At 39.6% G+C, this 23,504-nt stretch overlaps 1 protein-coding gene across 2 annotated transcripts in view; it reads left to right on the top strand.

Moving 5' to 3' along the window:
• Window positions 1–246: 246 nt before the first annotated feature.
• The window catches only part of KLHL3 (kelch like family member 3), a 157,093-nt gene continuing 133,835 nt past the window's right edge, over window positions 247–23,504 (top strand). The window contains exon 1 of one of the 2 annotated variants that reach the window (XM_037015909.2): window positions 247–1,723. In XM_037015909.2, coding sequence (XP_036871804.1) covers window positions 1,719–1,723 — 5 coding nt within the window. In that variant the 5' untranslated portion in view covers window positions 247–1,718. Of the gene's footprint in view, window positions 1,724–21,561; window positions 22,972–23,504 lie in introns of those variants that run through there. The other variant, XM_037015916.2, reaches the window with a different exon arrangement.

Genomic DNA, 23,504 nt, shown 5'->3' with positions numbered 1-23,504 from the left:
CTCTCTTAGCTTCCACCTGGGCATCTTCTCTTGTATGTCGAGCTGTCTGGTAGTCAGAATAACAGCTCCCCAAAGATGTCCGTGTCCTAAATCCAGACCTATGAATGCGTGACCTTACATGGTGAGAAGCACATCATAGATATGAGTAAGGTTAAGGACCTTGAGATAGGGAAATTATTATGGATTAGCTGCAGGAGTACAGTTAAATCTATGAGGGAGATGAGTAGGGAGGGGCGTGGGGGGAAGATAGCGGGATGGGACAACGAAAGAAGGAGCAGGAGAAATCTGAAGTGTGAAAGGAACTAGACTCACCATTGCTGGCTTTGAAGATGGAGGCAGGGGACTGTGAGCCAAGGAATGCGGGCGGCCTCTAGAAGGAAGCGGTTTCTCCTTTAGAGGCTCCTCCAGAAGAGAATGCAGCCCTCCTGGCAACTTAATTTTAGCCCAATGAAACCAGCCTCAGACTTCTCACCTACAGAACTGTAAGATGATAAATTTGTGTTGTTTTAGCCACTAGGTTTGAGGCAATCTGTTATGCAATGATAGAAAACTAATACAAGCCTCCCCCCGTGTTTTATTAGAATTGGGTCTGGAAGCCCGGATTGGGAGGCGTGCAGACCCAGACTGAATCTGGGCTAGGGGCAGACCTTGAGAACTGGAGGTACAGTGATAATAAACTAGATTCTTTGGCAAATTTAATGCTATTTCTCTCTTTCCAGGTTATGTTGTCACCCTTCAAGTGCCCATCTGCCCCATTATTTTTGCGCACCCCTTTTTTCCGTGTTACGTCGTGGCTTCCTTTTTCACCTTCTACCTCTTCTTTTCTTGCCTAAAGCAGGAGTTTGAAACAGATTTAATTATTTTACCACTATTCATTGAATGCCTGTCGTGTGAGGGATAGTTCACATTGAAAGGCTCATGGTTTAGTGGGGGAAATTGACAAGCAGACAACTACTGCAAATCTGCCTGCCAGAGCAATAATAGGGGTAACCAGGGGGTGCTGCCTGTGAGAGAGGCACCTGACTTAGCCAGTGAGTTCAGGGGGCTAGTTGATCTTTTAAACTCATTATCAGACGTCTGAAGTGGGAAGTCCAAATTTCCTGAAATTCCTACTAAATTTTCTAGAAGTCTTACATTCACTTCCCACTCTTAGAAATGGCAATTTCTTATCTTTTAGCTCCAGAATCCTTCTTCATTCCTCCTTATGGTAGCTTAAAATATGTCCACAAATTCTCCGATAATACTCCTTTCAAGCAGCAGAGCTTAATTTCCCTCCCCTTGAGTATGGGCTGGACCTAGTGATTCATTTTAAGCAAACTAATATGGCAGAAGTGACGGTGAATGTGTATATATCTATAAAATCATCACATTATACACCGTAAATATATTACAGTTTTATTTGTCAGTTATACCTCAACAAAGCTGAAAAAAAAATGGCCACGTGTGACTTCTGAGACAAGGTCATAAAAAGCACCGTGGCCTCCCTCGCTCTTCTCCTCTCTCGAATCTCCCACTCTGGGAGAAGCCAGCCCCGTGTAAAAAGCCTCCCCGTGGGCAGGGCCCAGTGGCAAGGAAGTGGGGCCAACTGCTAAGAGCCACGTGCGTGAGCTGCCCGGGAAGCAGATCCTTCCGCCCTGGCTGGCATCTTCATGACAACCCCCAGCGAGACCCAAAGTCACCCAGTGAGGCCACTTGTGAATTCTTGATGCACAGAAACTATGAGGTAACATTTATTGTTTTAAGCTGCTAAGTTTGGGAGTAATTTGTCATAAGTAACAATAAAGATCTTGGTACTTGAAAGTGGAATTCCTCTATAGCAAAGACCTAAAAATGTAGGAGTGGTTTGGGAACCAGGCAGTAGGCAGAAGCTGGAAGGACTTTGAGGAGAATGTTAAAGAAAAATTGAAGTGTCTGTTAGGAGAAGCCTCAAGGCCTTTCGGGAGACTAGGTAAAAGCTTAAAAGGAAGTGAGGAAAATACTAGTGGGAACCGAAGGAAAGAGGATCTTCTTCTGTAGAGGCAGAGAGTTTCACGGTGCTGTCCGCTGTGTTGATGTGGAAGGTATCAGACGTCCATGAAGGACTGGGTGATTTAGCTAAGGAATTTCCAGGCGGAATGCAGAAGATGCGGACTGGTTTCTTCTTGCAGTTTTTGCTCATAGTAAAATGTTGAGAGTAGAGAGAAATGTTAAAGGAAAGATGGTTAAACACAAAGGAGCCTGGACTTACTGGTCTTAAAAATTTCTAGCATCTCCAAAAGCAAATGATGCCAAATTCAAGAACTGGATTCTGGGCAAAGATAAAAGGCCAGGAAGCTGAGAGGAAAACATGATCTAATGAGCTGCTGTGTTTGGGGTGTGTGTGAGGGGGTGGTAATTTCATTTTACAGCAATATAAAACCTTTCTTTGTCCTGACCCTAAGTTGATCACTTTGCTTCAGGCCTCTTGAGGAAATAGCAGCCCCTCTCTTATCTTCCTAACCCTGTCTGCGGTCTAATGACATCTGGGCCTAGGCCCCCTGCCTCCTCCCCTGTTGAAATGAATGCATGCCAGCCTTTCCAGTTGTGCTTTTTATTCTATCCCCTTTTTAAGGACTTTGAGTCAACAACAAACATTTTCTCTATTATAAATTTCTCCCTCTGTATTGATTCATTCCCATCAACAAACATGCTCTACTGTTTCTCATTCCGTGAAAACAAACCTTCTGTTTATTCCATATCCCTCTGCAGCCATTACCCCATTTCTCTGCAGCCCTTTACAACCAAACTTCTCTGATGCCGCTTCCTCACTTTCCATTCCCCCTCAGCCTGCGCCGTTTGCTTTCTTTCTCCATCTTCATCACTCCGCTAAACATTTATTTCTCAAGGTCACAAATGACCTTTATGGTACCCAATCCAATGGTCTCTACTCATTCTGATCTTAGCTGTCTCTCACCAGTGACCTCTCCCTTATTTTTTTAAACAGCTGTATTGAGATATAATTTACATGCCATACAATCCACCCACTGAAATTGGACAATTGGATATTTTAAGTATATTCACAGGGTTGTGTAGCCATTACCACAGTCTAATGATAGTATATTTCCACCCCCTAAAAGAAACCCTGTACCCATTAGTAGTCATTCCTCATTTCCCTCTCCTTCCCTATCCTAGCCTTAGGCAACCACCAATCTACTTTCTGTTTCTATAGATTTGTCCATTCTGGAAATTTTATAAATGGAATCATGTAATATGTGATCTTTTGTGTCTGACTTCCCTTTCACCTAGCAAAATGTTTTCAGGCTTCATCCATGTTGTACCATGTACAATACTTAATTTCTTTGTACTGTCAAATAATATCCCATTGCATGGATATGCAGCATTTTGTTTATCCATTCATCATTTGATATCCATTTAGAGTGTTTCCATGTTGGAGTTCTTATGAATATGCTCTGAACACTTGTGTTCAAGTTTTTATGTGGACATATGTTTTCATTTCCTTTGGATTTATACCTAGGAGTGGGATTTCTGGTCATATGTTAACTCTATGTTTAAACTTTCAAAGAACCTCCAGACAGTGTTCTGTCATTTTACATTTGCATGAGCATTGTATGATGGTTCCAGTTTTTCCACATCTTCCCCAGCACTTGTTATTGTCTCTCTTTTAGATTATCACAATCTGCTGTAGACTGAATGTTTGTGTCCTCCTTCAAAGTCATATGTGGAAATCCTAATTCCCAGTTTGATGGTTTTTGGAAGTGGGGCCTTTGGGAAGAAATTAGGGTTATATATGTCATGAGAGTGGAACCCCTGTGATAGGATTGGTGCCCTTATAATGGGATAAAGAGATCAGAACTCTGTTTCTCTGTCTCTCAGCCATGTGAGGATACAGGGAAAAGGCCATGTACCAGGAAGAAGGGCCCTCACTTAGCACCCAACCATGCTGCACCCTGATTTCAGATTTCCAACCTCCAGAACTGGGAGAAATACATTTCTGTTGTTAAGCCACCAGTCTATGGTATTCAGTTACAACAGCCCTCATTCTTGAAATACTTTCTTGTTTTGGCTCCCAAGATATCACACTGTCCTAGTTCACCTACCCCTGCAACTTGCTGCTGTTTCTCAGTCTCATTTATGTTTTACCTCATCTTCTTCCTCTTTATTCTCCTTTTCCTCTAGTAAAATTTATTTATTTATTTTATTTGTTTATTTTTTTTTTAGGAAAGCAAGGCAGAGGCTTTTATTTAGAGATAAAGTGAGAGGACAGGGCTCCTGGCTCATGCCAGGAGGGGACAAGAGAGCCCCGGGGTGGTGCGTTGTCTAGGGGTTTTATAGGCAGTTGAGAGACAAAGGGCTAGGGATGCACACCTGCTAAGTGGTCCCACAATGTTTCTCTTTGAAGAGACATTAAGTTTCTTATTAGTCTTCTGGGTTATTTATAAGAAATTTACTGCTCTGATTTCCTCTCGGGATAGCAACTTCTTGGTCTGGGAGCATATCACTCAAGATTGCCTGCTTTGCTCCCAAGGTGGGCTGAGATATTGTCTGTTTGTTAAAGAGTATGTTAAGAAACTTACTTTTTAACTAATTGGGTTTTAAAATGCAATCTTATTTTCAAGATGAAATTCTTCCTGTTTTTACTAGGTTGTTTTGGGCTTGCTTGCTAAATTGCCCAGGTTGCAAATCACTTGATTAGGGCTGGAGGGAGAAAAGCAGTGCCTGGGTAAAGTTAGAAAAATAAGCAGGGCCCCCCAGCAGGCCAAAGCAAATCTCACAGTAGATTATCTTGTAGTAAACTTTTTAAAAATTAAAGTATATAGTTGACATACAATCTTATATTAGTTTCAATTACATGACACAGTAGTTTGCCAGTTACCCACATTATTAAAGCCTCACCCCAACTAGTGCAGTTACTATCAACATAGAAAGATGTTACAGAATTGTAAGCTATATTTTCCATGCTATACTACCATCCCTGTGACCAACTTATATTATGATTGAGAATTTTTGTATTCCCCCTCCCCCCTGCTGCAATCCATCCTCTCCTTCCCCCAACCCATCCTCCCCCTCCCCCATGGCAACCACCAGTCACTTCTCAGTGACTTTGTGTCTACTGCTATTTTGTTTTGTTTTGTTTTTTCCTCCATTAAACTTTTAAATGTTGGAGTGCCTGGGGACTTTGTCTATAGGTACTTTCTCTATCTGCACACTGTTATGTCATCTTGTCTTATGTCTTTAAATACTGTGTGCAGATTGCTTCCAAATTTATATCTTTGGCCCTGACCCTTTCCTGATCTTCGGACTTCCTGTGTCCAATTGCCTACTTAACAACTCTTAGATGCCTAACAGGGATTTCAGACTTAATATGTCCGAAACAGAACTCATGATTTTCACCCACAGTCCTGTCTCATCTCTTAGTCTTACAAATTTCAGTAAATGGAATTGCTATCCACCCAGTTGCTCAAGCCACAAGCCTATGAACCATTCTAGATTACTCCTGGCCTCGTACACTCTATTATCAAGTCTATCAGTCAGTTACTTTTGATTCTGCCCCACAGTGTATTTGAATTTGTCATTCCTTTCACATCTCCTACTACTAGCCTAATCCTATACGTTAGTATCTCTTCACTGGACTGTTACAGTAGACCTCTACTGGTTTTCCTGCTTGTATCCTGCAGTCCATAATTTAGTCATCTTTTAAGTTTTACGACCATCACATTGTGTTATTTCCTTGTTTAAAATCCTCCAATTGTTTCAGTTGCTCTTAAGATCTAAATTTGTTTGCCTGGCTTACAAGGCTTGCACAATTTGGCTTTGCCAGATTTTTGCCCTCATTTCCTACCACTCTTCTCTGTCAGTAATTTCTAGCCTACTGGTCTTCTTTCTTCCTTGGGACCTTTAAACTAGCTGTTTTCTCTGCCTGAAATGTTCTTCCCCTGGATCTTCACATGGCTCGCTTCTTGTCATTTATGTTTGAGCACCTATCATTCCTTAAGTTCTTTGTGTTTTTTTAATTGTCTGCTCTCCACCAACTGTAAAAATCCTTGAGATCAAGGCTTTATCTGACTTGTTCAGTTCTGCAGTCCCAGAACTTAACAGGGTACCTAGTAGACATTCCTTAAATATTTCTTTTTAAAGTTTTCTATTGATATGTAATCGATGTATAACACTGTTTTAGGTGTACAACATGATGATTAATATATGTATATATTGCAAAATGATTACCACAATAAGTTTAGTTAATATCCATTACCACACATAGTTGAAATTTTTTTGTGTGTGAAGAGAACTTTTAAGATCTACTCTTACAGCTTTTGGGTATACAATACAGTATTGTAAACTATAGTCACCACACTACACTTTACATCCCCACGACTTATTTATCTTATAACTGGAAGTTTGTACCTTTTCATCACCTTCACCCATTTGGCCCTCTCTCCCACTTCCTGGGTCTATCAACCACCAGTCTGTTCTCTGTTTCTTTTTTTCTTAGATTTCACATATAAGTGAGATCATACAAAATTTGTTTTCCTCTCTGTGATCTATTTCACTTAGCATAATGCTTTCAAGGTCCATCCACATTATCTCAAATGGCATGATTTCTCTCTTTTTTATGGCTGAAAAATATTCTATGTGTGTGTGTGTATATATATATATATATATATACACACCACATTTTCTCTATTAGTTCATCCACTGATGGACACTTAGATTGTTTCCATATTTTGGCTATTGTAAATAATGCTGCAGTGAACATGGGGTTGGAGGAATCTTTTTGAGAGGGTGATTTTGTTTCCTTCAGATAAATATCCAGAAGTGGAATTGTTGATCATATGGTAGTTCTGTTTTTAATTTTTTGAGGACTCTCCATACTGTTTTCCATAGTGGTTGTACCATTTTATATTCCCACCAACAGGAACAAGAGTTCCTGTTATTCCACATTCTCACCAACATTTAATATTTCTTGTTTTGTTATTAGCCATTCTAATAGATGTGAGGTAATAATAGTTCATTGTGGTTTTGATTTGTATTTCCATGGTGATTAGTGATGTTGAGCACCTTTCTATGTGCCTGTTGGCTATTTGGCTATTTGTATGTCTTTGGAAAAGTGGCAAAGGATCTGAATTTTTAAATTGGATTGTTTGTTTTTTCTATTGAGTTGTATAAGTTCTGTATATATTTTGAATTTTAACCTCTTAACAGATGTATGATTTGAGAATATTTTCTCCCATTCTGAAGATTGATGTTTATGTTATTGATTTACTATGAAGAAGCTCTTTAGTATGATGTAGTCCCTCTTTTTTTTTTTTTCCCTTTGGCATCAAACACAAAAAATCATTGCAAAGACTGATGTCAAGGAGCTTAGTGCCTGTGTTTTCTTCTAGGAGTTTATGGTACAAGCCTTTAATCCATTTTGAGTTGATTTTTGTTAATGGTGTAAGATAGTGATCCAATTTCATTCTTTTGCATGTGGCTGTCCAGTTTTCCCAGTACCATTTATTGAAAGGACTATTCTCTCCCCATTGTATATTCTTGGCTCTTTTATTAATTAAAAGAGCTGTAAATCAATTGACCATACATGCATGGGCTTGTTTCTTGATTCTACTCTGTTCTCTTGATCTGTATGTCTATCTTTATGCCACTCATACTGTTTTGATTACTATAACTTTGTAATATAGTTTGAAGTCAGGAATTGTGATGTTTTCAGCTTTGTTCTTCTTTCTTGAGATTGTTTTGGCTATTTGTGGTCTTTTATGGTTTCATATAAATTTTAGGATTGTTTGCTCTATTTTTTTGAAAAATGCCATTGAAATTTTGATAGGGATTGTATTGAAATTCTTCATTTTTTATTTTGTTTTCTTTGCCTGAGGAGATGTGTCCAGGAGAAAATTGCTTATGCTTATATTCAAGAGATTTTTGCCTGTGTTTCTTTCCAAGAGTTTTAATGGTTTCATGACTTACATTCAGGTCTTTGTTCCATTTCCAGTTTACTTTTGGATATGGAGTTAGACAATAATCCAGTTTCATTCTCTTACATGTAGCTCTCCAGTTTTGCTGACACCAATTGTTGAAGCGGCTGTCTTTCCCCATTGTATATTCCTGGCTCCTTTATCGTATATTAGTTGACTGTAGATGTGTGGGTTTATATCTAGGCTGTCTATTCTGTTCTATTGATCTATGGGTCTGTTCTCCTGCCAGTACCAAATTGTTTTGATTACTGTAGCTTTGTAGTAGAGCTTGAAGTTGGGGAGCATAATCCCCCCAGCTTTGTTCTTCTTTCTCAGGATTGCTTGGGCTATTTGGAGTCTTGTGTGGTTCCATATCAATTTTAGAACTCTTTGTTCTAGTTCACTGAAGAATGCTGTTGGTATTTTGATAGGGATTGCACTGGATCTGTAAATTGCTTTGGGCAGATGGCCATTTTGACAATATTAATTCTTCCTATCCATGAGCATGGGATGTATTTCCATTTATTGGTGTCTTCTTTAATTTCTCTTATGAGTGTCTTGTAATTTTTAGGGTATAGGTCTTTCACCTCTTTGGTTAGGTTTATTTCTAGGGATTTTATTCTTTTTGATGCAATTGTAAATGGAGTTGTTTTCCTCATTTCTCTTTCTTCTAGTTTGTTGTTAGTATATAGGAGTGCAACAGATTTATGAGTATTAATTTCATATCCTGCAACTTTGTCGAATTCAGTTATTAGTTCTAGTAGTTTTTTGGTGGATTCTTTAGGGTTTTCTATGTATACTGTCATGTCATCTGCATATAGTGAGTGTTTAACTTCTTCCTTACCAATTTGCATGCCTTTTATCTCTCTGTGTTGTCTGATTGCTGTGGCTAGAACCTCCAGTACTAGGTTGAATAAAAGTGGTGAGAGTGGACATCTTTGTCTTGTTCTCAATCTTAGAGGACAAGCTTTCAGCTTTTCATTATTAAGTATGATATTATCTGTAGGTTTGTCATATGTGGCCTTTATTATGTTGAGGTATGTACATTCTATACCCATTTTGTTCAGAGTTTTTATCATAAATGGATGTTGAATTTTGTCAAATGCATTTTCAGCATCTATTGAGATGATCATATGTTTTTTATTCTTTTTTTTAAATGTGGTATATGATACCAATTGATTTACAAATATTGTACCACCTTACATCCTTGGATTAAATCCCATTTGGTCATGATGGATGATCTTTCTGATGTATTTTTGGATTTGGTTTGCTAATATTTTGTTGGGGATTTTTGCATCTATGTTCATCAAGAATATTGGTCTACAATTTTCTTTTTCTGTAGTGTCTTTCTCTTGCTTTGGTATAGAGTCATGCTGGCTTCATAGAATGAGTTTGGAAGTATTCTCTCTCCTTCTACTTTTTGGAATGCTTTAAGAGGATGAGTATTAGCTCTTCTTTAAGTGTTTGGTAGAATTTGGTTGTGAAGCCATCTGGATATGGAGTTTTGTTTTGGGGGAGTTTTTTGATTAACAGTTCAATTTCATTGCTGGTAATTGGTCTGTTCAGATTTTCTGTTTCTTTCTGGGTCCATCTTGGAAGGTTGTGTTTTGTAGGAAGTTTTCCATTTCTTCTAAGTTGTCCAATTTATCAGCATATAATTTTTCATGGAATTCTCTAATAGTTCTTTGTATTTCTGCAGTGTCCATTGTGATTATTCCTTCTTCATTTCTGATTTTGTTCATGTGTGTATACTCTTTTTTTCTTGACAAGTCTGGCTTGGAGTTTATGTATTTTATTTTCTTAAAGAACCAGCTCCTGGTTTCTTTGATTTTTTTCTAATGTTTTATTCTTCTCTAGCATATGGGACATATTAATAATACTCTTTCAATCTGTGAACATGAAATAACTTTCCATTTGTGTCTTCTTCAGTTTCTTTCAATAATGGCTTGTAATTTTCAGTGTACAGGTCTTTCACCTCCTTGGTTAAATTAATTCCTAGGTTATTTATTCTTTCTAATGCAGTTGTAAATAGGATTGTTTTCTTAATTTCTATTTCTAAATATTTGTTAATTGAATGAATGAATGATTCTGAATGCACCTCCAAACTGAATTCTGAAATCAGAAGAGTTATCAAGGCAGAGAGGGAAAGAAAAAGCCAGAAATATCCAATCAGTGTATCTCAAATGGATTATAGGTGTACAGGAGATGTTAATCCCCTAAACTCTTGATATACTCAGTATAACCTGGGAACAGTACCAAGAGCATCTCTATGCTGAAGTCCTAACAGTGTATCCATAATGGAGCAGCATGTAACCACAAGCCCTATCACCCCTGCAAATAAATATTTTGAAAGATAGCTGGCATTTGCAGTCCCAGTGCAAGATGCTGAGTGTAGCCCAAGGGAGTCATCTGATAGCTGGACATCTGTTTCAGATGCCGTTTGAGGGAGGACACAGGACTGTGGAGTCAATGGAACACATAGTGATCTAAGAATCCAATGAGTATAGTGTATAGCTGGTCCGGAAGATGGAACAAAGGGGTTGGGCTGGGGTTCCTGGTGGTCAAAACTTGGGATGGTGGCCCTGAATTATTATCTTCATATATATCAGCTACTTTTGTTTCTACAGCTGAGATACACTTTCCATGGGACCTCAGGGTAACTACAAGATAACTATTATAGCAGAGCCAGTGAGTAAGAGCTTCTTCGTTATTTTAAAATTCCTGATATGAAAAGTTTGATGGAATTTGAAGTTATTTTGCATCAGTTCAAGAAATCTCCACCTGTGTACTCCTCTTCTAGCCCACTGAACTTCTTTCTTTATATCTCAAGGTTGAGGTACTTTTATAGACAGAAGGAGACTAAAGAGACAGAACTGCTAAATGCAACATGTGGTCCTTTCACATTAGTGGGATAATTGTCAGAACTTGAACAGGGCTTGTGGATTAGTTGATATTAGTGGGTCAGTGTTAATTTCCTGATTGTGATAATTGTATTGTGGCCATGTAGGAGTATGTCCTTGTTTGTAGCAATTATACACTAAAATTTTAGCGCAGGCAGTGAGGCATCATGTTGGCAGTTTACTCTCAACTCTACAGGAAAAAATGGAATTTGTACCATTATTGTTGCAGCTCTTTTCTAAGTTTGGAATTATTTTAAAGTAAAAAGAAAAAGTTACATTTAAATGAGCAGGCCAATGTTTCTCATGAAAAATTTTGATACCTTATTAGATATCTTCTCTACTGAATTATTTCAACAGGCCCATATAAACAACTTCAAGTCCTTTCCAATTCATTCTTACGTGTTGTACAAATGTTATCCTTTTTTGTGTGCACCATAATATAAAGAAGGCTGTGGAACATTCTTTTAGGAAGAAGGAGGCACATGTGCAAAGGCTTGCAGCCCTGAAAGCATGACTTTTAGGAGAACTGCAAGCAGTTCAGCATGTCTGAAAAGTGTAGAACTGGTGGCGAGGCAGCTGTCAAAACAAAAGACATATAACAACCTTATTTGGATGATGATGCCATTCACTGACAGAGGGGACATATGGTAATCGCTTGTACAGCCTAAAACTGATAACCAAGAGCATAACGTTAGTGAAGATGCTCCCCAACTGGTACAGACAACCATTTGTCTAGAAACTGCCCAAGGATGCTTATTGGCCTGAGTTCAATCACAAATTGCCTTAAACTTGTGCCTGCAGGAGACTTACTTCAGAAATGAGAAAGGGGTGGAAAAGGTGGTCTCTGTTGTATCTACTTTCAAATAATTTTGCAAAAATGACACTTTACAATAGACACATGTGGTAGGTTAATTTATTGAAATATTGATTTTCCTTTTGTTCTGTTTTCCTGTCCTTTTCCAAGAATGCTTTTCTGCTTTATCTCTTCAAGTTTTTGTTTAGCAAGACCAAACAGAAGTACAACTGCCTTGTGTTTTAAAGCCTGAACTCATTGAAGGGCTTATGCCAAGTGGTCTCAGAAAGCAGGGAAGAGGCAAGAGCCCAGGAGGGAGAGTCGGCTGCGGAGGCTCAAAGAGACATTTCTTTGGGGAGGGAGGGTTCTATGGAGTGGCAAGCCAGAGTCCAGCCCCTCTGTGCTGTTCCCTTGTAACCTCCTGGGGCTGTGGCCTGTTCTCAGTGTGGAATGGCCTTGTGGTCCAGTGGATATCTGAACCTTTCTTCCTGGGATCCTAGCCTTGATAAAGAGCTCCAGTTCCAGCTGGAAGGCAAGTTTCAAAAAGCAGCAGCGCCACCTTCCTGCAAGGGACCCTGTGGTCTTAGACAGAGGGCCTATTAGCAGTGATCAATCTAGACCGAAGATCAGAGGGTTGCCCCTAAGTATTCTTGACTGTGTAAAGCCTTAAGTTTTTACCCTGGGACTGGTATATGGCCCCAGTACTGACTGAGATTAATTTCCATCAACCTGATGAGTGGTGGTTTAGGATGAGATTTAATTTTATAAAAGAAAAAGAACATGACTTTTCCTTTGCCTGGAGTTATGAAGCGACTTTCACACTCACTATATACATTTCTTGCTCTCAAAATATGGTAGAAATTACTTACACATGAAATACATTTTTTCCCCAGAAAAATTCAGCATAAATCTTTAATTGTACCCTTTATTTGAGAACTGAGATATTTCAGTTTGATACATGCTGTCAGAAATTCATGCCAGATCAACTCAGGATGCGTCAGCAAGCTTAGTTTTCTATTATTCTTTCTAATCCACAAGTAGTGGAGAGGAAGGAGTGAGCTTGTCTGACATTTGGTAGATGCAGGTACCTTTCTGTTCTCCTCTTTTTCCCAGTGCTCCCTCAGCTGACTTAGGGCTGGTTTAAATACCAGTTTAATTCCAGTTGTCTGCAGCTTTATCTTCTAGATGCAAAATATCATTCTAATACCGAATCTTTAATCTTAATTTGAGCCAGGAAAACTTGAGCCCTGAGATTTCGTTTGTGACAGGCTGTCAGTAGGCTTTGGATAAATGATGACTAAAAGGATAGAATAATGGGCCATCTCATGCTTCAACAATGTTTTCATTTTCTCTTACAAGGAAGCCCATACAGAAACTATACGAACAAGAGTGTTATGGGCTTAGCCATTTGTGAAAAAGTTGTTGACTGCATATTTATAGTTGTGACTTTGCTACGACCTTTGTGTCCCTGAGCATGTCAACAACCTGGGCCACATTTTTTGTGTGAAAGTTTTGGACTGGATGACAATTAAAGGGTCTCTCTCTGCTCTATTCATATGATTCTAGAATGTAGAGTAAGAAGATTCTTTGAAAATTGAAATACAGGATGATAAGGATCCTTATCTACAGTAGATGCTTAAATATAATGGGACTTATTATTTCTGGTAGAACTTTTGAATATCCCAGTAGGATCAAGTGATGTTTTTATAAAACTATGCTCAAAACTTTGTGATGAAACCTGGAAAATGTATTATGCTACATATTTTGGTTGGATGCAATAGATAATCATATCAGGGACAGGTGAAAAATAAATCCCCTCAAACCAATGGGGGTAGAATGGAATTAGCGAATTATTTGAATTTAAACTGAATTATATATGCAATTTTAATGTTTGAAAGAAACCTCTTTAATTAATACTGATGAATGAAAAGTACTCTATATGTTATTTCAGAAGCTGGAAAACAGACCATAGTTATAGTCCTGGGCAGCAAAGTAAAATAGATTTCATGGAAGTTAGGCTGTGCACGTAGCCAGTCCTGAACAAATAAATCACTGCTGTATATACTGAGAGATTTCAGCTAGTGAGTATCATATGAAGTAGGTCCCTCAAGGAGCATGCAATTCTCAGTTTCCTAGCTGCTAATCCTTATTGCACTGTTGCCCCTGTAAATCTTGGTTAATTGTTTTTGTTTCTTCCATGTGTCTTCTCCTAGTTTAGTTGAAAAAATGATGTGTGATTTTTTTCTCTAATGTTAATGTGCTAATTATGATAATAAATTATAATAAATATAATTTAACTAAAAATGTTGTTTATATCCTGAAAAATCCAGAAAGGCTTTATACATAATCTGAACTCACTGAACATTTACAACTAAATACCACTCTTGCAGTTTATTGAGTAGACTAACCTGTTTTTAACTCTGTTCAGTATATTTAGAAATGAGGAAGGATCAGATTCCTCAGAACTCAAAATATATATGGTATATGAATAATGCTTCATTCACAGGTCTGAGTATAGAACACCTCACAGATGAAATCTTCCTCTTTAGGTTGATGGAAATTTTATCTCAGTGGAAATTATTTACCTTTTCTGTGTAAGTAAGGAAGAGAAACTTTGTAAGTCATTATCCTAGTCCCAACTATACTACAGGCTGAGATGAGAACTTGAAAATGGACTTAACAGGTAAGATTTAAAAACTTGATTTTCACATTAATCTGACATATTCCTCCCAGAGAGGAAAATACTAGAATGAAATTTGCTGAAGGAAATGAATATTTAAAAAATTTGAAGTTCTAACTGGATTAAGTAAAAACAGTGCTATAAAAATATATAAACTTTTATATAAATATATAAACTTTTAGGATGATATAAATAAAAGTCATAAAATTTAAAATATAAATTTAAGTAATTTAGGTAATTCTGTGACTCCTACAGGATTCATAGGTTAAATCACTAAGTCTAGTGTAATCTTCCCTAGAAAAATTCAGGCAAGATACACATTAGACAGTCTTGCAGGTACAAATGATCTGGTGCCCTTGAACATGGACACTGAAAGCACTTCTTTTCTAGGTAGACGTAAAACAAAGTACCACGGGCTTAAACAACAGAATTTATTTTTTCACAGTTCTGGAGGCTGGAAGTTTGAGATCAAGGTGCCCTGAGGATGGGTTTCTGGTGAGAAACACTCTTTCTGGCTTGCAGAGGTCGCCCTCTCGCTCTGCCCTGTCCTCACATGGCCTCTTCTCTATGTGCACAGAGGGAGAGAGAGAGATCCCTGGTGTCTCTTCTTCTTATAAGGACACCAGCCCTATTGATTTAGACCATGACTCTTATGACCTCATTTAACCTTAATCACCTCCCTAAAGGCCTGTCTCCAAATACAGTCATACTAGTGGTTAGGCAGTCAACATATGAATTTCAGGGGGCACAATTTAGTCCATAACAAGGGTTTATGTCTATTTAAAACTTTTACTGTCATCTAATGGAGTTTTAGGAGGAAGCCATAGAAAATGTATGTGTTTAGTTTGAAGTGTTTTAGTTTATACACTTAGGAAATGTAATTGTAGTTCCTGAATCACTTTGAGATAAAGAGTAAAATCTTTATCCACTGGAGAATGGGGTTCACCTCCCTTCCCTTCTAACACTACCTTTTGGCCTTCCAACTTTTGGGTTTTCCTTTATGGATCTTCACTTTTGAAGTTTTAGGCCAAATATTGTTTTCTCTTTGCTGAAATGGTCATTTGCAACTACTACAATCTATGCCCAGGTGAAGTTAACTAGGCACATTAGTGATGCAAAAGTGACAATATCTTTCTTGAAATTTCAAAGAATTTTAATTTGAGGTTGAAAAATAAAAGCAGAGGGATTCAGAGTATGAACTTATTCCTCCTCACCACCCTCCCATCTTCTTCATTATTCCTGTTTCTAGTCCATTGCGTTTCCTCTACCTGGCATGATGGTCACAAACTTTTTTTTTGTGGTGGAAGGCAGAGTAGTAAATAGTTGCAATGTAATATCTTAAAACCTTAGCTTTTTCAACTGAAAGATTGGCATACTAATAAAATACGCCTCTCAAGATTCATGTGAGAACTCAATAAGATAAGGTATAACACTTAGCACAATGAGCATTGAATAACATTGGAGAGCCAGTGGGCATTTGCAAGAGTAAAGTAAAGGCCATTGAATCCTCTTGTATGAATTAGGATTAGTTTTAATAAGATACTTATTTCTCTCTGACCTAATGGTAGGCAATCTGTGGCTGATATAGCAGCTCCTTGGTATTTTGAGATCCAGTTTTCTTGTATTTAGCTCCAGCTTTCATCAATAGGGTTTGACTCTCAGCTTCTAGATCTGAGATAGTCGCTGGAGCACCAGTTAGCCCACACACAGGCTAAGCAGCCAGGCAGAGATAGTAGCAAAGAAGGCAGCAAAGGGTATGTGCTAGTTGTCTTCTGAGAATGTTTTTTAGGAGCTGCCACTCAACACTTTTGGTTATACTTTGTTAACTAGAAAAGAGTCATATACCACAACTAGCTACAAGAAAGACTGGGGAAGCTTTTTTAAATAAAATTTTTGATTAAAGTGTCATTGCTATACAATGTTATGTTGGTTTCAATATACAACACAGTGGTTCAACATTTACCCATATTATCAAATCCTCATCCCCTCAAGTACAGTCAATGTCTATCAACGCAGTAAGATGTTACAAACTCATTAATTGTATTCTCCGTGCTGTACTGCTGTCCCCTTGACCAACCTATGTTGTGATTGCGAATTATTGTGCTTCTTAATCTCCTTCCCCCTCATCCCCGCCGTCCCCAACCCCTCGTCCTTGGTAACCACCGGTCCCTTCTCAGTGTCTTTGAGTCCAGTGCTATTTTGTTCCTTCTGTTTTGCTTTGTTTTTATACTCCATAAATGAAATCATTTGGTATTTGTCTAGAAAGGCTGGGAAAAGTGTTTGTATGTGGTAACCACGTGCCCAGCGAAAAATTGTAGGTTCTGTTATGAGGTAGAAGGAGGTACTGCATGCAAGGATAGGCTACCTCTCCATTCTCTCCACCTACCATGAACTATTTTCCCCCAAACAACAACTATAAAACAAAAAAATCTGACCTGCTTCCTCTTCAAAATTCACCATTTTTGTGAATGAAACCATGATCTACTTTTTCACAAAATAAGAAAATTAACCCACTGAGGTCAGTTACCACCACATCAAGTCAATCCTAACTCCTAAGTATCTCTCTAAGAATTCATCCTTCCTGCCCAGTCCCTGCCGCCTCTGCCTCACTCCTAGCCCTGGAGATGCCCAGCAGCAGGATGTACTGCGCAACCATTCTAAATGGGCTCCTTTCTCGAGTCCTACCCTATTCCATCCTCTCTTCGACACAGTGCCTCTTCTACACCATCTTCCTAAATGTGCATCTCTGTTACCTTTCTCCTTAACACTCTTCAGTGGTAACATGTTATTTAAAGACGAAATCCTTAGCAAGACACATGTAATCCTTGATTTAGCCACTACCTGCCTTTCCCGCCTCATTTTCTCTTATTCCCATCTGAGGTTGGCAGAATAATGGTACCCCAAAGATGTCCACATCTTAATCCTCAGGACCTATGACTGTTATGTTATGTGCAAGAGGGAATTAAGGTTTCAGATAGAATTGAGGTTGCTAATCAGCTGACTTTAAAATAAAGGGATTTTGCTGGATTATCTGGGAGACAGAAGAGTCAGTATTAGAATGATCTGATTGAGATGGACTCAACAGGCTATTGCTGACTTTGAGGTTGGAAATGGGGCCAAAAGCCAAGGAATATGGGTAGCCCCTAGAAGCTGGAAACGGCAGTCAGATTCTCCCCTGGGCTGCCAGAAAGGAACACATTGGCCCTGCCAGTACTTCGAGTTTGGCCTTGTGAGACCATGTCTGATTTCTGACCTAGAGACTGTAAGAAAATAAATTGTGTTTTTTAAGTTTGTAGGAATTTGTTATAGCAACAGTAGGAAACTAATACTAGACCACACCGTTGATAGTTTGTGCACTGGCAAACACAGTATGTACACGCTGTTTCCTGTACTTGGATTGTTACTACCTTCTTGTAGGCCTATCTCTTGCATGTACTTCTAGAAGTTAGCTCCTATCAAATTTATGAAGTCTGGATTCTGCCCATTTTTGTCCTAATACACTATATTTGCAATCTCTGTTGTACAGCTTTTCAGTATGTTACAATTATTGATTGATTTCCCCCTCTCTCCCAGAATTGTTGAGCTCCTGAAGGCCAGAGACTTTTGTTCACAGTACCTAGGCCATGAATGAACTAAATAAAATGGTGACTAAGTGGAAATAGGATGGTCTAAAGGCTTTTCATTTACAAGGCTCATATTCTATGTGTGAGCATGTGCAGGTGTTTGTACTTGGGTGTGTTTTAGGGCAGAGATATTCTGAGAAATGTCTGTTTGTTTAGTTCTCTTAGTCCATTTAGGCTCCTATAAAAAAACACCAGAAACTGGGTTATTTATGAACAACAAAAGTTTATTTCTCAAAGTTCAAGAGGCTAAGAAGTCTGAGATAAAGGTGCCTGCAGATCTGGTGTCTGATAAGTGCCGGCTTCATTTCCTGGTTCATAGGTACCCATCTTCTTACTGTGTTCTCATATGATGGAAGGAGGGCTGGAAAGCTCTTTGGGGCCTCTTTTATAAAGGTGCTAATCCCGTTCATGAGAGCTCTACTTCCATGGCCTGATTACCTCCCACACCTCCGCCTCCCCCCCAGTACCAGAACACTGGGGATAAGGCTTCAACATAGGAGTTCTGCAGGGCACAAGCACTCGGTTTATAACATCCTCTAGTTCTGATAATCTACCTCAACCTCCCACCCATGTGTCTGGCAATTCAATATATGTTATAACTGGAGTTTTACACATAGGAATGCCAGGTTTATTTGAGGTCAGAAAAATGGATCTGGTCCAAAGAGCAAGGTGATACACTTTTTTTCAAGATAATTAGTGGGCAGGTTCCACTGTTATTTGTGTGTGTCTGTGTGTGTGTGTAAGGTAGAGTGGAATGGTGGGTTTTTACACTGGCTGTACCATTGTTTTCACCCATGGACAAAAACCCAGAAGCTTCTAGGTGTTCCTTTTAAAAAAATTGTTTTTAAAACTTGAGATATAATTGACATATAACATTGTATTAGTTTTTGGTCTACAACATAATTTTATATATATCAAAACGATCACCACAAGTTTAGTTAACATCCATTGCACACAGTTACAATTTTTTTCTTATGATAATTTTTAGAATCTACTCTTTTAGCAACTTTCAAATAAACAATACAGTATTGCTAACTATAGTCACCATGCTGTACTTTACATCCCCATAACTTACATGTCTTATAACTGGAAGTTTGTATCTTTTGTCTGGTCACTTCCAGACTTGGAAGCTATCTTTTTCTCACATCAAGCCCTCCTCCTTTGACATCCCCTCTCATGTGGAGAAAATAAATGTAATTCTCTCTAAAAGCCTAGATTCTGCACCAGAGGCAAGAGAATACACAGACAGTGAAACAAGATACAATTAATATCTCTGTAGATTAAATAGGTCTTTGTCTTCTCTTGCTTCAGGAGGGAGTCCCGTTTCAAGCCAATTCCCAGTGTGGCTTTTTTTTTTTTTTAAAACAAAAAGCATTTTACTGAGGGTATTACTCTTAGATTAACCAAGAGGGGAAGAAGGGAGGAGAGGGAAGTGCCTGTGAGTGTAAAAATGTGAAAGGCACCCAATAATGGCATGTTGACATTTTTGCCATTCTGTCAAGTATAGGATTCAAAGTCAGACTTATTTTGATTTGGTACAAGAAGTAATGTGACCTTTCACACATCATCATGGTGGTACAAAATTCATACTCAAATACAAGTCATCTTTTTTTTCTGTATAATATCAATTTAAGTGGTTTATAATATTCTTAGCTGGAATGCTTAATTATTTCCTTATTTAATTAACTATTTGGGGGCAATTGCATAGTTTCCAATTTTTCTCCTAGTATAAACATTGAAATGAACATCTTGTAGCTAAATCCTACACAGACCCTCAATTATTTCCTTAGCATAAATTTCTAGAAGCTTAATTAAGTTCAAAAGAATGGGCCAAATTTTAAGGCTTTTGAAATGAGTTGCTGGAGTCTACCAGAAAAATTGCACCTGATCACAAGTAGCAGAGGGTGCCCTTTTGGAAGGTACCTTGGGTAAAATGAAACAGAACATCTATTAGTTTGCTAGGGCTGCCGTAACAAAATATCTCAGAATAGCTGGCTTATATAACACATTTTTTTCTTGAAGTTCTGGAACATGGAGGTCTGAGATCAAGGTGCCAGCCAGGTTGGGCTCTTCTAAGACCTCTCTCCCTGGCTTACGGACGGCCACCCTGTAGCTGCCTCTTCACATGGTCGTTCCTCTGTGCAGTGTACCCCTGGTATCTCTTCCTCTTCTAATAAGGACACCAGTCATACTGGATTAAGGTCCCATCATAACAACCTCATTTTATGTTAATCACATCTTATACAGACCTTATATTCAATTGCAGTTACATTCAGAAGTACTGGAGACTAGGGCTGAACATATGAATTGTGGTGAGGGGGAGTTTGGGGGCGGACCAAAATTCAGGGCATAGCAGAACCCTAACTGCAAAAAGAAACTCTTAGATGTAATAAGAAGTTAACTAAAAAAATTCAGAGCTGCTGTCTTCTGGAAATACTGCTTGCAATTGTTTCCCCATGCTTAGTGCATTCTTTTGATTCTCATTCATTCTCGCTTGTTCTCAATATAGTTCAGGTACAGTAAAATACACCCTTTATAGTGTGCAGTTCTGTAAGTTGTGTAACCACCAACCACGTTCAATTAGATTTTGGTAATCAAGGTTGTAGGAGGCATGGAAACCAAAGGTTATATTAAATTTAGTTATATTAAAAAAAATTTTCTTTGAAGACTGAGACACCTGTAAATCAAGGTATAGCCAATAGACAAACTCAGGCAATGATCTAAAAGGTAACATAGGAAAAAGTAGTTTCTCTCCCTGAATGATCTGAGGAGGAAGAAATTGTATGATTTAAGTGTTTATATAATACTTGTTATACACTACTTTTACCAATCTAATCTCTAAAAAGAATATAACATCCCAGTTATCTTAGATTTAATTGGCTTCTTAAATGTGTCTTAAACATGTTTGTGTTGTCTCCCATCATCCCTACCGTCGCTTCTATAATGTAAGCTTATACCAGCCTCTGTGAAGCTTTCATAGTCAACAGAAATTAAACCCATAATAGATCCCCAATTAGGTTGTGTGAAAGATTATTTTAAAACAATGTAAGAGAGAACTGTTACTTTAGAATGGGAAAATAAGTACGGCTTGATTTCCTTTTCTTCAGAAATTGATCTTTTACTGTTTTAGCATTTATTTGGATGACTCTAAAATATATTTCTTAAGATCTAATCTCTCATCTGAGTTACAGTCTTGGGCATGCCAGAGAACAGTACCCCAAGAATATCCCAGTATCACCTTAAATATTAAGTTAACTTCTCCTCTCCCTGTTATAACAGTTTCTTTTCTTAGATATTCTAGTTCTTTCATGCCACAATTTTGTGTTTCTAGATCCCAGATACTGGAATACTTTTATTTTCCTCAAGCAGTTCGCATATCCTGCCATATATGAACTTTTTTGTAACAAGATAATAGCTTCCTATTGAACTCTTAATTTTTCAATGGCACTTAGCACTATTTAACATAGTATATACCATTCTTATTTATTGTCCTCTTCTTCCCACTAGAGTGTAGGCTCCACGGGGGCAGAAATTTTTGTTGTTGTTTACTGCCATATTATCAACACCTGGTATAGTATTTATTGGATGAATTGAGCACTTACTATGTGGCAGGCACTGTGTCCTGTGTTTACGTGGCAGAATCGCATACTGGGGAGTTGTTTTATTGTTCTGATTTTCGATAATAAAACTGGTTAAAAGTTTTAAAAAAGATTAAGTAACTTGCTCCAAGTCACACAGTAGGTGGTAGAGCTAGACCATAGTTTGTCACCAGAATATGAAACCTGTCTATTGGAATAATATTCAAGCTGCTTAATTTAATTTCAAGACATTTCATAATATCAAACACCCTCAATCTAACCTCTTAGAATTGTTAAAAAGAAAAACACAGGTCTAACATGGGGTCATTTCTAGGCCAAGTCCCCAAACTGGGACTTAATGCCCAAGCAGTTGCAGCCTCTCAGGAATGGAATTTTAAACTAATCAGTTTGAACTTTCTGGTGAGGTAATCTGCCTAAATCCCCCTGCTCATCCTAAAGGAGGGTGACTTTACCTGAAACAATCCTGATTTGTTCTTTTTCTTGTAATCGTTTGCCCCACGCGCCTGTCTGTAAAAACCTTCCATTCTGTACAGTTGCTCAGAGCATCTACTTGCTAGGTGGGGTGGTGCCGGATTCATGAGTTACCTAAGGCTTAATAAAACCAATTGGATCTCCAAATTTATCTGGTTGAATTTTTTTAACACTATTTTCTATCAAAAATCTCCTGCCTCAAACTAACCCTTTCACTGCTCCTATGTAGCTTGTTTCCCTCGGGCTTTGCTCAAACTCCTTTAGAAATCTTACCCCGGATCCTCTGAGATTCCAAGCAACTTCCACCCCTTCCACAAGCCGGTCCTGAATCCCCCCGGCTACAGCGAGGAAGGCCGCCGCCTCCTCCTCGGCGCCTACCGCCTGCTTGGGGAGCTGTTGGGCCCGCATCTTACACCGTCACCGTGCGCCCGCTATTGGCCCCCAAGGGCTCAGCGCATGAAGCTGTCAGCATTTTCTCGACTTCTCAGCTCGAGTGAGGGCCGGCAAGACAGCCCCCCGTTGTCTGTGGTATTTCTGTATGTTTATGTGTTTAACGACCTTGGCTCCTAGTTCGGTATGAAACGTCTTAAAAAAAATCCAACGTTTTAGTTGGGAAGAAGCAACTCATAGATAACGTACACATCGAACTGCGTTCAGCGAAGTAAAATGAGCATGCCCGCCGTGACGGGAGGCTGGGAGGGCGTCGCGGGGGCGCGTCGCGGACGCCCGCAGGGTGGTGGGGGCCCGCGCTGCGCCCGCGCGGAGAGGCTGCAGCGCTTTTGGCGCGTTGCTATCCTTCACGCTGCCTCGGGCTCGCTTTCGCGCAGGGCCACGTGCCAGTGTTTGGGTTTAACTGCGCGTTGGCCCCACTGTACTTGGTTAATAACCGCATTCCCTGACTAGGCCTCTCCCCTCCATCTTTGTGCAGACAGGAGGGGCGAGGGCGCCTGGTACCGTAGCGGCCGCGTCAAACGCCGAGGGTAAGTAGCCCAGGCCCCCAACCCAACAGTCAAGTTTCAAAAAGCCCGCGCGTGGTGCCCCAGGCCTCATCCGTTGGGAACGGCCCCCAGCGCGCCCCCGTATCCCCCGCGCGCCAAGCCCAGGGCGGGAGGAGGCGTCAGGGTGGCAGGAAGGCTCTGCGCCCAGGGGGTGCCGGGGGCAGCGCGCACCGGGGAGCGCGCCTGTCCGGCGGCTGCCGAAAACGGAAGTGGGTGCGAGCGGATAGCGGTGATTGGCTGAACTGACATGTCTCTCAAGGGGCTGGCGCGAACGCCACTGCGGAGTTGGGCGAGGGGATGCGGCCAGGGGAGGGGGTAAAACATCGGGAACAGCCGCGTAGCTGGGAGGAAATGAACCGCGGGGGTGCGTGGAGTGCAGGCAGAGGTCCTCGTTAGGGAACACTGGGGAGCCCGGGAGTGAAAGCAGAGCGGTAGAGGCGGTGGCTGGAGTAGGACAGGCTGAGGGCTTGAATAGAGCGCGGAGGGCGGGGAGTCCGTGACCGAGAGCGGCGCTG

The sequence above is a fragment of the Manis javanica genome, chromosome 14 (assembly GCF_040802235.1).
Source record: "Manis javanica isolate MJ-LG chromosome 14, MJ_LKY, whole genome shotgun sequence".
Taxonomy (NCBI): Eukaryota; Metazoa; Chordata; class Mammalia; order Pholidota; family Manidae; genus Manis; species Manis javanica.
This window is presented reverse-complemented; position numbering and strand designations above follow the sequence as displayed.